This window comes from Takifugu rubripes, chromosome 8, assembly GCF_901000725.2.
Source record: "Takifugu rubripes chromosome 8, fTakRub1.2, whole genome shotgun sequence".
NCBI classification, from domain to species: Eukaryota; Metazoa; Chordata; class Actinopteri; order Tetraodontiformes; family Tetraodontidae; genus Takifugu; species Takifugu rubripes.
In genome coordinates this window covers 8599562-8612502 of record NC_042292.1, presented here as the reverse complement: position 1 = coordinate 8612502, position 12941 = coordinate 8599562, and the positions used below count along the sequence as shown (strand labels likewise).

The following is a 12941-nucleotide window of genomic DNA, read 5'->3' as shown; positions in this document are numbered from 1 at the left end:
GTGAAGGATCGACTGAACGAAGCACATAACATGAACCATCTCAATCATTTTTAATATTAAAACATGCATCGTGTGTGCAGTTACTGTATGATTGAGTTGATCCAGAACACACAAGTAAAAACAGACGCGAAATACACAAGCAGGCATCACGAAGCAGCGCCGATACAGAAACCTGACGTTAAGAAAGAAATTGCTTTATAATCAAAACTCGTCATATGAAGTCTAGAGTTCATCGTAGGAAAAAGTTTTAAGACACTGAATTGTTTAAGACCTGTGGGATATGAAAATAATGCAAATAAAAGATGTTACAAATAACGAAATATAACTTATAAATCTCTCAGTTAATACTTTTAATGGTTCAACGTGTGTTTTGGAAATCCTGAATTTTTTTTTTGAACGTTTGTTTGAATTCTAGATTAATTTATGGAATATAAATACTCACAATCAGATTTAAAGCCAAACTCTCATTAAAACAGGCTCATAAACACAAGTTCAGTCAGGGAACAGAGCGATAAGTTGGCATCGAGCACTGTGGCAAGCAACATGGCACGCGAGACCTTTACGCTGAATAAATAAATAAATAAATAATAAACAGTGAGTGTTCATCGAGGTCCAGGTGCAAATGATCTGCTGCCTGTGGCTTTGTGCTATTTAATATTCTTCAGCAGTGAGGTGCGAGCGTTCACCACAGCCTTGAAAGCGTCCTCGCTGCCGGGGGCCACGCATTTGTCTGGGTGCAGCAGGACCGCCAGCTTCCTGTAAGCTTTGTTCACTTCCTCCCTGAAAATAAGCCACAAACACACCGAAGGTAAATGTCAACAGCTCGACTTTTTTGACCTGACCACTAACCCTCGACCCACCGCGTTGCACCGGGCTTCACGCCCAGCATATCCCAGGAGTCTTTGCTGTTGCGGATGCGGCGAATGGTGTCGGCCTGCTCCTTGGTGAAGCCCGCGCTGACTTCAGTCACCGGACGCTTGCCTCCGTTCTCGCACATGTCGGTGATGGACGAAAAGAAGGACTGAAGAACCAGAAGACAAAGTTCACTTTTATGTGCTGAGCGTGTGTATGAGTGTGTGTGATTACAGCCGATCATTCTTGAAACACAAACACACCTGAAACATTTCATTGATGCCCTCCCCGCTCTGCGCCGAGGTTTCAAAGTAATGGAAGCCCCTGGACTCCGCCCACAGACGTCCCTCCCCCTCGTCGACAACACGCCGCTTCGTCAGATCCACCTGTGAAGACACGTGGCAGTCCGGCTGTTTGAGTCCGACTGTACCGATGAGGCGGACATCGCTCACACTCCTCGTACTAGATTTGTCTCTGCCTGGTCAACACTCCTCTCATGCCATCACCTAATCTCCACCGTGTCTCAGATAAATAAGCAGCACAAGGCTGACCTTGTTGGCGCACACGATGAACACGATACTGTCCATATTGGCCTGAGAGCCCATTTCCTGTTTCATCTCCCCCAGCCAGCTGTCGAGGGCATCAAAACTCTCCCTCAGGCCCACGTCATAAACCAGCAGGACCCCCTGACTGTCCTTGTAGAATTCGTTCCGCACCTGAGAGGGAAAAGCGAGTGAGGAACAATCCCGATCATGTAGGTGCCACAGATCCAGCAGAAACTCACCTCATAGAAGAAAGGATGCCCGGCCATGTCAAAGATGTTCACTTTAATTTCCCTGTCTCGAACCTGCACTCTGAGAACATACACACGGTTTAATGGCCACACACCTGAAGGAAGGCAGACACACCGGATGTGAACTTACTTGGTGACTCCGTAGTCGATGCCGATTGTGGCCAAATACTTGGGGACAAACCTTTTCTCACAGTAGCGTTTGATGATGCAGCTCTGCAAAATAAAAGCATGGATCAATTAGGGTTTCTAATGATTAAGGAATAAAACGACTATATTTGCTGTGTGGTGTGAACCATGTTGAACGATCATAACTATGACTAATATATTCGTGTAACAATCTCTGACATTAACAATTCATTAATGTGTCCCCTTTTCTTTTTATCATGGAAGTGAAATAATTTTCATTCGTTAAGCATTTTTCATCGATCGCTGTAATGAAGCTAGATTTATATTTCACTCTGGTAATTTAATACTTTGAGAAGTTAATCTCCTACATTTCGAATCTATTACAACTGAATATCAAACAGTAAATTTTAGTCTTATTTATTCGAGCAACGATGTGGGCTGTGATAAAGTGTCGCTTACCTTTCCAACCTCGGCATTTCCGAGACTTATCACCTTCACACGAAGTGACTTCTTATTGTCTCTGCGCTTCGGTGTGTTTGTTTCCATTTTTATTACTTTAAAATGAAATAAACTGTTTATGTTCCGAATGATGCTGCTGCTGCTGCTGTTGTTGTCAGAAGAGGCTAACAGGGCTATGTGTTAGCAAGCTAGCAATTTTCGCTGCTTTTAAAATTGCTCATCCTTGTCTTTCTTTAAAAGTGCCACATTGTTTTATTTCACATTTAAAAATAGGATTTAGACACAGCTGCCATTGTAGCAAACAGCCGACACGCAACAAGCCTGCTAACCGCATAGCCTACAATGCTAATCAGCTGTTTGTTCACTTCCGGTCTATATTTCCACCGTAAAAGAGCTTCCGGTTATGCTTTTATTATCAGCATGTTCATCTCATAAAACAACGTGCATTTAAACCATACATTGGTGTTTAAATGACTTCATATTTTGTTAGATCTAACATTTTTGACAGTATTTACTATTCTAACTCATAACGCCAGAGTTTAGAAGAAGCATTGTCAAAACTTTTTATTGAACATTTACAGAATTTATATCACAAACATCGCCATCAGGAAAGAAATGTCATAAAGAAGATGTGTAAAGGAACATCACCAGTTTAATCAACACAGAACAATTCTCAGGAAAATATCAGCTCAATTAAAAAATATATAATGAATAAGAAAACAGACCAAAGTACTTAAAAGCTCAGATTTGTGGGAATTAAAATCTGACAGTCTGGAAAAGAACAGTACTGAAAATATAGAAGGGTATTTAAAAATACAGTCACGGTATGATTTAGCAATGGTGCCAAATGATAATCAGTGACCATGAACGACAGATCTAAACAACATTTTTGTTTTAAGTACACATCTTGGGTATAATGTGGATAAAATAATAATGATGTCATTAAAACACAATCGAAATTTACAAAATAGAGCAATTTTCAGCCAGATTTAAATATGCACACACCTTTGAGGCCGTATGTCAGACTAAACTCTTTTGATTCGAGCTAGAGAATCGGTGCATTCCTGGATCGGTGCATTCCTAGCGAGGTGGCAGCTGCTTCATCTGCAGGGACTGGTAGGTGTCTTTGGTCACAGAGCTCAAACCCTGCAGGGAAAATCGTCCAGTAAAATATATGAACATCTCCCAACAGAAAATAAAAACTTGAAGGCTCTGCTCACCTGGTAAACCTGTTCGTTCTTTCTCTGGCGCTGAAGATTTACACAGGAAAACAGTTAAAAGATCATATTTTGTAGAGTATTTAACATGATTTCATTCCAGAGAAATGTGACCGCACCTCTCTTTTAACAGGAAGTTCTTTGTATTCTCCCTCCGTTCGTTTGTTCAAGTCCTGAATGTGAGGGAAAGTCTGTTTTTATTTGACAAAACTGGTTAAAATATCATTAAAAAATGTATAATTTTAAAGCCTTTGGTTACAGTGTAGGTGTCGTCATCCATGGCCCTGCGGTTCTGTTAAAAAAAAGAACACTAATGATTCTCACATTCTCTTTCAGTTCATCCTTCCTGAGTTATTAGCGTTAGCTTCTGGAGCATTTGTTTCTCCACAGAATGTCGGCCTGAGACTTACATTTCCTCTCTCGGGATCTCCTCTCATTACTGGAGCGTAACCCCCAGAGTTCTGAGCTTGAAGATCCTGAAAACAGCAACAATTCACATTATAATCATTATTGTTCATACCAAATAAAAGTTAGCATGCTAATACCTGACATACAACAATTTTGACCTGGAACAGCGTAAGAGTGGTTTTATTCATGATTCCACTGAAAACTCACCACAAGTTAGCCTTCTGATAGTGTAAATCTATCAAAATTCCAGTTGTGTCATTTGCCCCACCAGCTAGCTAGCTTTCATGTGGACAACAAAGTTTAAGTAAGAAAGAATTCCAATAACTGTCTTGAGTTCAGTATCCTGACATTTAGCTTTGCATATTTGTGCCGCTGTCAATTTGAGCTTTGACCACCTTTACCAACACAGCCGTGGTGGGGGCCCGTGAAAGATATCGCCATATAGCGCTTCCTGCTCCGTGAGAGGAAGTCGTGCCCATAATTCACACAGGCCACCCGTGAACGTGGGCATTTCTTGTTTCCAAGCTACAAACATATTCATTGTGGCGAATGCGTTGTCTATTTTTAAATAAAAAGATCTTCAAAGCGGACCGTTTAACTATGATCGACCTTCGTTGTCAGGGATTTTTGTGTTTCACTCACGCTGTAGAGGTTCTCGTCCTTTGTCTTTTGGCTCCTGAAGAACTGTGAGATTTGTTTATGTCAAAAAAGGAGAGATGATCAGTAAAAGGAGCAACACGCTGAGCGTGTGAACGAGTGAAGGCGTTTAAATGGGCCCACCTTCTCCCTGATCAACATGCCGGTGATGACGAGTCCATACACACCCAGGAACACGTCCAGAATGTAACAGAGCCGCGGGTCGTTCAGCATCATGGCCTCTGGAGGGGGGTCAGGTGTCAAAGGTCACGATGTTTGCAGGGCAACACAAGTGTGGATCCACGTGATACTTTCCGATTTAAACAGCAATCATGCAACAACAACACGTTTGAACAGAGGCAAAACGCTACAAACACCTCTGTAACTTCTAAGATTATATTCACACCAATCAGGGTTATTGATTAACTCAATAAAGGCTGGTGTCGACCAAGCAGCCGTCTCATCGATCTGCAGCGTTCTTAGACTAACGAGTTCAGCGGTGAGGCTGTGTGATGAAGCTCGGTGGTTTCCTCCATCACAGGTGTGTGTGGTTACTGAGTGTGTGTGTGCTCATGCGCTCACATTTGTGTGTGCTTATGTGTGTGAAAGAGAGAGAGAAACAGACAGAGTTGGGATAGCTGCAGTATCACTACTGTGATCTTAATACAGATGTTTGTCGTTCTTAAGGGGAGTTTTCCAGCTCTTTATTTTGTCATGAAAATCTTATGTGAAATAAAACAATATTTCAAGATTTTTGCTGCAGATAAAGTCGTTAACAACAAAAGTTGACTCTTGGTGATTTTCTCAAATTCCAGTTTGAATAATTACCACAAATTAACCATGTCATTGTGTTGCTTTTTGGCAAGGTCGTTGTTATGTTTAGCAGTATTAGCAGCTGTACATAAATACTGACATGGGTCTCCCTCCGTGGCTGCTAGCATTTAGCTCCCCTGGATTTCTACAGAAGCTACAGAAGTTTTTCATCCTCTAATTAATTTCTGACCAGCTCCTGTTTATTTGATCAGTTTTGCAGGGCAAAAAACAAACAAAAACCCTCCAGTGCCAATGATAAATATATAAAAATAATAAAGGTCTGGAAATGCTTGTGAACGTAATAATCCTAAAAATTAATTTTGCTTTTGGTTGAAATCATATTTTATTTAGTAAGTAAGACCCAAAGATGCACATCAGGGCAAGACTTGAGAGGAAAACAGAAAGGAAAGGAAGATGTCAACCCGAGTTTCACAAATTAAGATAGAAGAGTTTCTGATGTCAGCTGATACCATCTGAACTGAACCCACTGTCTGAAAACAGCTCACACAGAATACCGCAGCATTAGCCTCTGTCGCTGCTGCTATATCGCCATGGTAACGCCAAGGAAACCGAGATCACGCGCTCAGTGATTCTTCAGATAGATTTAAATTTCATCTCTTGAGGTTTTGTATTTACACTAAACTCAAACGTAGTTGCTGAGGCGTGGCTGTCATCTTCAGAATTAAACAACACTTTACGCAGACGATGCAGCTTTTTTGACTTTAAAAGTTCTTGTGATAAAAAAAATGGTAAAGTCAGCATCCAGAGGTGGACTTTAACAGTTTACTGCATCATCCCAATGTTAGCCAAAGCTAACTGGCTTATTCCTGGAGGTGATGGGTTATAACCCTGAATTACAGTCCGAGACCTCTGATGGTTACAGCAGCAGAATTTATGCTAAAACCATGAGTGAAATGGGAGACTAATATGATACATTGGGCATAAACTGCAAAAACTGAAGAGCTTCCTTGTTAACCGGCGTGTCGGCTTTGAAAGATCCACAAGGGCTGACAGACGAAGAGCGCTGCAAGAGTGCGAAGAAAAAGATGCTAAAATAAAACAAAACAGCCAAAAAATACAGTGCGAGGCGGCTGATGAGGCGTTTCAAGATTTTGTTGTCATATGACAACAGATGATGCTAATGAGTATTTTAATACTCTAATTTATAAATGTTAAAAAAAGACTTTCATTGTTAAAGCCGGTGTGAAAAGGTGGCGAGCGGCAGACTGGAGGCCCCTGAACGTCGCCCAGGGGCCCTAAACGGCTAAATGTGCCACTGATAGCATCAATGTTTCATTTTTATCAAGTCCTCATGTATGAGAACATTGCTCCCTATTGTGGACCTGACGTGCACCTTATTTCCACCAGCCGTTCTCTCTTTTCACCGTCATATTTACACAAACCATCAATTCTTTTGCACGAACTAGCTGATGACACGGAGTTTTCTTTCCATTTCAACTTCTGAGAATTCTTTTGTCATCATGGAATTATCCCACATGTCCTCAAAAGCATCAACAGACTCAGAAAAATAAATACGTGAAGATAAAAGTGACTAAGGCGGGAAAAAGGTCACGTTACACCGAGTTTTTCAGAGGTTTTCTTTTACCGTAAAGATCCTCAAAGCCGGAAACATAATTTTAGTGTTCCTTCATTAATGCTAAACTATGGTTAGCTGCTCAAAGAGTTATAGGAGATTATTGAATGTTAACATATAACAAATATCACACATGTATTTCACAATAAGAACACCTTGCATCTGTTTTCTTGCTTCCTCTTTTCATCTTTCTTTTAGTTCTGATTTTTTTTTCTCCTCTCTTTCACCCAACTGCAGGATTCAAGAACAAAGGAACCTGGACTGTTTTCTCAGAGATCCTCTAAATCTGTGTCCTGGGTGGTTACACACGGTTTGGCTGTGTTAATCAGGTGACACCTACGGTGGTGCTTGGTGTGGAGCCAGCACCCATCCCCATGTGGTCAGAGATCACCTCCTCAGGCTGAACCTCTGGATGGTGCTTCTGTGCCAAATCTCACAGCTAAAAACCACAGATCTGCTTCCTGGAGTGCTGCAGGGGGATGTCATGTGATGTGTAAAAAAACTTATTGTAGCACATTTTGGATTAAATTACAGACGTTTTGTTCGGCCGTAGCGCAGTCTGTCGGGGACTGGGCTGAGAAGGGGAGGGTTCTTCGTTCGACCCCCATTGCAGACAAAGCATGGAAGGTGTTCTGGTAGTAGAGGAAGGTACCAGAAGACCTTCGAAGTATTGTCAAGGTGCCATTGCGCAAGGCAGCAACCCACAGATGCTCAGATAGGGCCCTACCATGAACTAGCGACTCATTCAGGGATGGACCCTGCCTTCGCCCATATGTGCACCCTCCCCGTGACCCCGAAAGGGATAAAGCAGCCAAGAAGACAAAGGCACAAACAAACCTCACGTCTGTTCCTTCTCAGTTGACAATCACTTGGAAAATGTTGGGCATCGTTCCTGAATGTTTAAAACTGTCATAAGATCGGACTCTCACAAGCACAAACATGTATTTCACAAATGGGAAAACTGTATAATGTCTGAAAATAGCTGGTAGTTCAACACTTTTTAGGGTCAGTTATCAAGGGATATGCAACAAATACCAACTCCTGCACAACAGATATAACAATTATTGGTTAAGAAAACCAAACAAAACAAGTGAATAAGCAGAGGTATGTTTTAACTAGTACTTTACATTGAAGAAATTAACATTTTAGGTTATGAAAGAAAAACCTGTGAACAAAAATCAACACTAAACTGCCAATGAGGTACTGAAAGTTTCTATTATATCACATTTCTCTTGCTTATCTTTGACACCAAATATGCAACTTATTCTGAGTCAATCATAAGTTAGTCATAAGACCGTTAACAACTGCAGTTTAAATTCAAAAATAATTTCTTTTTACATCAAAGCACTTAAAGTCCTTTGCCTTATTTTTTCATCGCCCTTTAACTTGTGGGCTATTTTGTGGCTAGCTAGCTCGCTAATTTGCTGCTATGTTGTCATCAAATAACCAGTTGGATGAATCATAGAACACGATGCTGGTTAAACTGCTTCTTTTTCTCGTTGAAAAAGTCACTTTGTGGAAAAAAAATGTGACTTTGATTCTGTTGAGCAACTACAAAACATGCTAACAAAGTCAAGCGTAGTCAACAAACACGTACACGTTTAGTTATATTCTGAAATTTAAACCACCTATAAACTTTCTAAAATTTGACTTTGACTACATTTACTATAATTTCTGTCTTCCACTAAAAAAACCCAACAAATATATGTAAAAATTCAGGCTAACTCTTGATTTCCGAACCCTTGAAACTAAACGTTTGATGACTTTAGCCTGATTTTAAAGGGGAAAATTCTGATTTTGTTCTGTCTGATTGTTCTTACCTGCTGGACGACAAACAGAGGCAAGGACCAGAACACCAGGTATCCTTGCAGAGAGCTCCATCAAGACTGGTTCCCCCAGAGAAGCTTTCTTCTCTGAACTGGATTCAGTCTCCAGTAAAAACTATCTGACACGTTTCACGCTCTCGTCTTTAAGCGGGACAGGAAGTGGTGAGGACCTGCTGTGCCTAGTGACACAAATGCTACGAATCTTTCCTCCACACACCAAAACAGAGCAAACGGAAAAAGAAATTCAAACGGTTTTGGTGACTCGTCTCCATTTTCGATGGTTTGTCATCAAATTTTCATTTTGTTTCCAATCAGAGGCAGAAAAGATGCATCCAGCTGTTTCATTTATAAACACCAGAACATGATTGCTGAGTATTACACAATCTGGCCTTCATTTAAAAGCAACTGTTTTCATCGTCACATCTGGGATGGCTCCTCCATGTTAGCAACACCTGCATGAACCTGACAGTTGAGGAGACTTCAACATAATGCTGACTCAAAAATGGACCTTTCTGGACCTCAGATCCGACTATTAAAAGAGTTGTAACAAATATTTGCTTCATCACGCCGGAACTGTGAGCAAGACGTCCTGTTAGCATTTAATGCCTAATCTTACTTTGCCCAACCCACCATGAGCTGGCGCTATCTTATGCATGTTGACATGTTAGTAGCAAGTAGACTTGATAACTTGGACGAGGTGGTGAGGGACAGGATGGTGTTGAAACTGCGGACAATCATGGACAGTCCCTCCCACCCCCTCCATAACACAGTGGACAAACTGAGGAGCAGCTTCAGCAACAGACTCCTGCAGCCTCGCTGCTCCAAGGAACGGTACAGGAAGTCATTCCTGCCGTCCGCCATTAAACTGTACAATTCACTCAAACCAACTCAACAATAATTGTGTAATGTTTATGTTGTAATTTTATTTCTAATTTATTCTATATTTATGTATATATGCTTATAATGCTTATAATATGTATATATTATATTATGTATATATTATATATATGCTTATAATATATGCTGTATATATGCTTATAACATTCTAATCTATCTGTATTTATTTTTTTCTGTCTCTTTACTCTGCATTCGCTGCTACTATAATTCAATTTCCCCACGGGGATGAATAAAGTCCATCTTAATCTTAATCTTAATCTTAATCTTAATGTTAGCATTTTATGGGCGATTGTAATTTAATAATATCGACAGATGTCGACTACATGTCGAGGGCGAGGCCGGTTGGATTTTAACAAGATGACAAAAACCGACATGTTCTCTAATCCAGCTCGTAAAAAAGTGATTAGCGAAGAATTATTAACATTGTAATTCATCTTCAAATTCCTGCTACGTTCAGTCAGAAAATGATTTTAAAAAATTACTTTACTAATGAGTCCTAGAATCAAGCATGTTGTTTTTAATTGGCGCTCTGAAGACGAGGAGTTTGAAACAAACTCGAAAGCCACAGTTGAGCCAGAAACTTCTCAGTCTTGTTTCTTTGTGCTGAAGTGAATTCAGCAACATCATCGGTTTCTCCTGATCTGCATTAATTTACAAGTTTCCTAAACTCGTTGCCGCAGTGGAAAAAACCTTGAGCTGGAACAGAACCGTGCAATAACAAACATCACGTCTTGAAAATGATGCCTAAAAAATCCAAACGTTCTTTTATATGTTTGAGAAAATGAGTTACAACTAAAAAGTGGACTTTTTCCCATTATTTTCTTTATTTATACAAACACTCAAAAACATTTTCTCACAAAAATAAAATTTCACAGCAGATTGTCGACATGATTATAAAAAAATACTTTTGCTGGAGGTTTTGCATAAGATTTAAGGCAGTCATTTACTGTTAAAGTGCATTTTGTCGTTCATGTGCAAATCCAGTCACATGATGCATTCTCGTTTTAATGAGTTTAGCCTTTGAGCTGCTGGGAACCACAAAAATAAACTCTAAACTAGTACAAATGTGTCAACAAGCTGCTAAAACACTAATTTGCTATATTTAAGTTCTTATTAACTGCAAACTCTACACGAAAGACTGAGAAGCAACTATTAATTTAATTTTTCAGGAGGGAGCGCCCTCTGCTGGTCGTGATTATAGTTTCACAGCAACCTGAGGGTAATTAGTAAACACAAAAAGGAAAAATGCAGGATTTTGGGGCCACATTTCAAACATTTCCGACCTCCATGTGTGTCATCGGTGTTTCAGTGGTGCTTAGTGAGCAGCGTCGCGTTGAAATATTCCTCTGGAGTGACGGTCTTCACGCCGCCAAAATAATCCAAAACCCACACCTGAAGGAACAAAAGCAGCACCAGCGTTAGCTTAAGTGCAGGTCATCGCATTTGCATGCAGTAGAAGTACTCAGATGCAGTAGAAGTACTCAGATGCAGTAGAAGTACTCAGATGCAGTAGGAGTACACAGATGCAGTAGAAGTACACAGATGCAGTAGAAGTACTCAGATGCAGTAGAAGTACTCAGATGCAGTAGAAGTACTCAGATGCAGTAGGAGTACACAGATGCAGTAGAAGTACTCAGATGCAGTAGGAGTACTCAGAGGCAGTAGAAGTACACAGATGCAGTAGGAGTACTCAGATGCAGTAGGAGTACTCAGGGGCAGTAGAAGTACACAGATGCAGTAGGAGTACTCAGATGCAGTAGGAGTACTCAGATGCAGTAGAAGTACTCAGATGCAGTAGGAGTACTCAGATGCAGTAGGAGTACTCAGGAACAGCTCTGGTACCTGTGTGATGTTGAACTTGGCGAAGAACCAGCCGTGATCAGACGGCCAGTCCATCATCTCCGGGTGGCGACTGAACAGAGCTTTCTTCGCAAACTCGGCTTCCGTGCCATTCACCTGACAGAGGGAGGAGCTGGGGGTCACATGACTGCTCACCTGTGTGTGTGTGCGTGTGTGTGTGTGTACCTCCATCACAGAGCCCGACAGGATGATGTGAGCGCAGAGGGGGCTCTGGGGGTCGAAGCCCTGCTGTCTGCAGTAATGAGTCTGAGCCAGAGACATGGACATGGACGCCTGCGGGTTCACCTGACAACAGTCAGCAGAAAATAGACGACAACTTCTCCTTTAAAACGTCAGGATTCACCAAGTGTGCGTTTATCGGTTGCAACATGAATCGAGGTTGCTGTGGCAACTTTCTCCACCCAGTTTTTACTGTTCAGACACATTTTTTCGGGACTTGGACATTTTTCTGACATGTGACTTCACCCCAAAACTGCTGCGTCACTCAGACAAGAACTTGCTGAGTCATGGTGGAGCTGTTGCTGTTGCATAAATCCAAAACTTTTATAACGCTGAGTGCAGTTGAAGAAAGTGGACTTTTAAAGGACACAATTTCTTTCTCCATAAACGAGAATTTCTGTCACGTGAAGCTCCACATACATGAAATAACGAGGGATATTTGCTGAGTAGAAGCAAAGAAATTAACACATTTGAACTGCAATTAACTTACAAATCTTTTTTAAGAAGTTAAATAATTGTAACATCTTTGTAAATTAATCTTTGACCCTTGAACGGTGAATTTCCCCTTAATTATCTTAATTCGTGTCACTGTAGTTTAAAGAACTATTTGAATCAACATTAAATACCCAGGACTTATGACATTTTCCTTGTCTTAAGGTCATTAACGCGGGTTTTACCTGCAGGTCCTGGACCGAGATCTCCATGTGGGTCAGGTACATGTAGGGGACGCCGGTACCGGAGCCCACCGGACCATCACTGACCGAGAAGACGTTGGAGAACGGCTGTCCGACCACCGGCTTGTGTGTCGAGACGGTGGCCATGGAGGCCCAGTCACACCGGTGGGCCACGAAGCGGGCGACACGGGCCACCTGGTCGTGCGGGGGGATGTGGACCCGATAGGAGGAGGTCGGTGGGGGAGCGGAGCAGAGGAGGCCGAGGAGGAGCAGAGAGGTCGCCCGCAGCACAGCGTCCATGGTCGGACTCATTTCTGATGAAAACTGAGACGAACTACAGAACCACATAAACAACACCCATATCCGGTCTCGAGTTTTCAAAATATAAAGCAGATAAGGTGACTTTTCTGTCCCTTCTTCCGGTTTAGTTTCAGAATAAAAGATGACTGTTATTTTTATTACTGTGCAATTATTTCCGAAATAAATTTAATTTTACTCAGAATACTTAGTAATTAACGCCTAGTCCTGGTGGACTTTATGTCTATATTATTTTACTGCTATCTATCA

At 41.3% G+C, this 12941-nt stretch overlaps 3 protein-coding genes across 3 annotated transcripts; all 3 read right to left on the bottom strand.

Annotated features, from left to right (window-relative positions):
- Positions 1-34: 34 nt before the first annotated feature.
- Positions 35-2677, bottom strand: dnajc27 (DnaJ (Hsp40) homolog, subfamily C, member 27). The gene is made up of 7 exons (XM_003966578.3): positions 2231-2677; positions 1776-1858; positions 1637-1706; positions 1404-1568; positions 1116-1238; positions 861-1021; positions 35-780 (listed from the first exon to the last, which is right to left on the bottom strand). Exons 1-7 carry the CDS (start codon positions 2315-2317, stop codon positions 648-650), a joined length of 822 nt encoding a protein of 273 aa, XP_003966627.1. The 5' UTR covers positions 2318-2677; the 3' UTR covers positions 35-647.
- Positions 2678-2779: 102 nt separating this feature from the next.
- LOC101073600 (T-cell surface glycoprotein CD3 zeta chain) lies at positions 2780-8878 on the bottom strand. The gene is made up of 8 exons (XM_011606310.2): positions 8719-8878; positions 4636-4733; positions 4498-4539; positions 3858-3923; positions 3707-3739; positions 3567-3620; positions 3451-3480; positions 2780-3376 (listed from the first exon to the last, which is right to left on the bottom strand). Exons 1-8 carry the CDS (start codon positions 8777-8779, stop codon positions 3311-3313), a joined length of 450 nt encoding a protein of 149 aa, XP_011604612.1. The 5' UTR covers positions 8780-8878; the 3' UTR covers positions 2780-3310.
- Positions 8879-10421: 1543 nt separating this feature from the next.
- Positions 10422-12732, bottom strand: creg1 (cellular repressor of E1A-stimulated genes 1). The gene is made up of 4 exons (XM_003966620.3): positions 12378-12732; positions 11647-11766; positions 11464-11577; positions 10422-11013 (listed from the first exon to the last, which is right to left on the bottom strand). Exons 1-4 carry the CDS (start codon positions 12720-12722, stop codon positions 10927-10929), a joined length of 666 nt encoding a protein of 221 aa, XP_003966669.2. The 5' UTR covers positions 12723-12732; the 3' UTR covers positions 10422-10926.
- Between the last annotated feature and the right edge of the window lie 209 nt (positions 12733-12941).

Bases quoted from the DNA above. Each gene is read 5' to 3' on its own strand.
- creg1 (XM_003966620.3), bottom strand. From the start codon at position 12,722: ATGTGGTTCTGTAGTTCGTCTCAGTTTTCATCAGAAATGAGTCCGACC. The intron at 11,767-12,377 runs GTAAAACCCGCG...GACTGTTGTCAG, and splicing joins TCTCGGTCCAGGACCTGCAG to GTGAACCCGCAGGCGTCCAT. The intron at 11,578-11,646 runs GTACACACACAC...TCCCTCTGTCAG, and splicing joins TGTCGGGCTCTGTGATGGAG to GTGAATGGCACGGAAGCCGA.
- dnajc27 (XM_003966578.3), bottom strand. From the start codon at position 2,317: ATGGAAACAAACACACCGAAGCGCAGAGACAATAAGAAGTCACTTCGT. The intron at 1,569-1,636 runs GTGAGTTTCTGC...TTTCCCTCTCAG, and splicing joins GGCATCCTTTCTTCTATGAG to GTGCGGAACGAATTCTACAA. The intron at 781-860 runs GTGGGTCGAGGG...GCTTATTTTCAG, and splicing joins GTGAAGCCCGGTGCAACGCG to GGAGGAAGTGAACAAAGCTT.
- LOC101073600 (XM_011606310.2), bottom strand. From the start codon at position 8,779: ATGGAGCTCTCTGCAAGGATACCTGGTGTTCTGGTCCTTGCCTCTGTT. The intron at 3,621-3,706 runs GTAACCAAAGGC...CCTCACATTCAG, and splicing joins TGGATGACGACACCTACACT to GACTTGAACAAACGAACGGA. The intron at 3,377-3,450 runs GTGAGCAGAGCC...TTTTCCCTGCAG, and splicing joins AGAACGAACAGGTTTACCAG to GGTTTGAGCTCTGTGACCAA.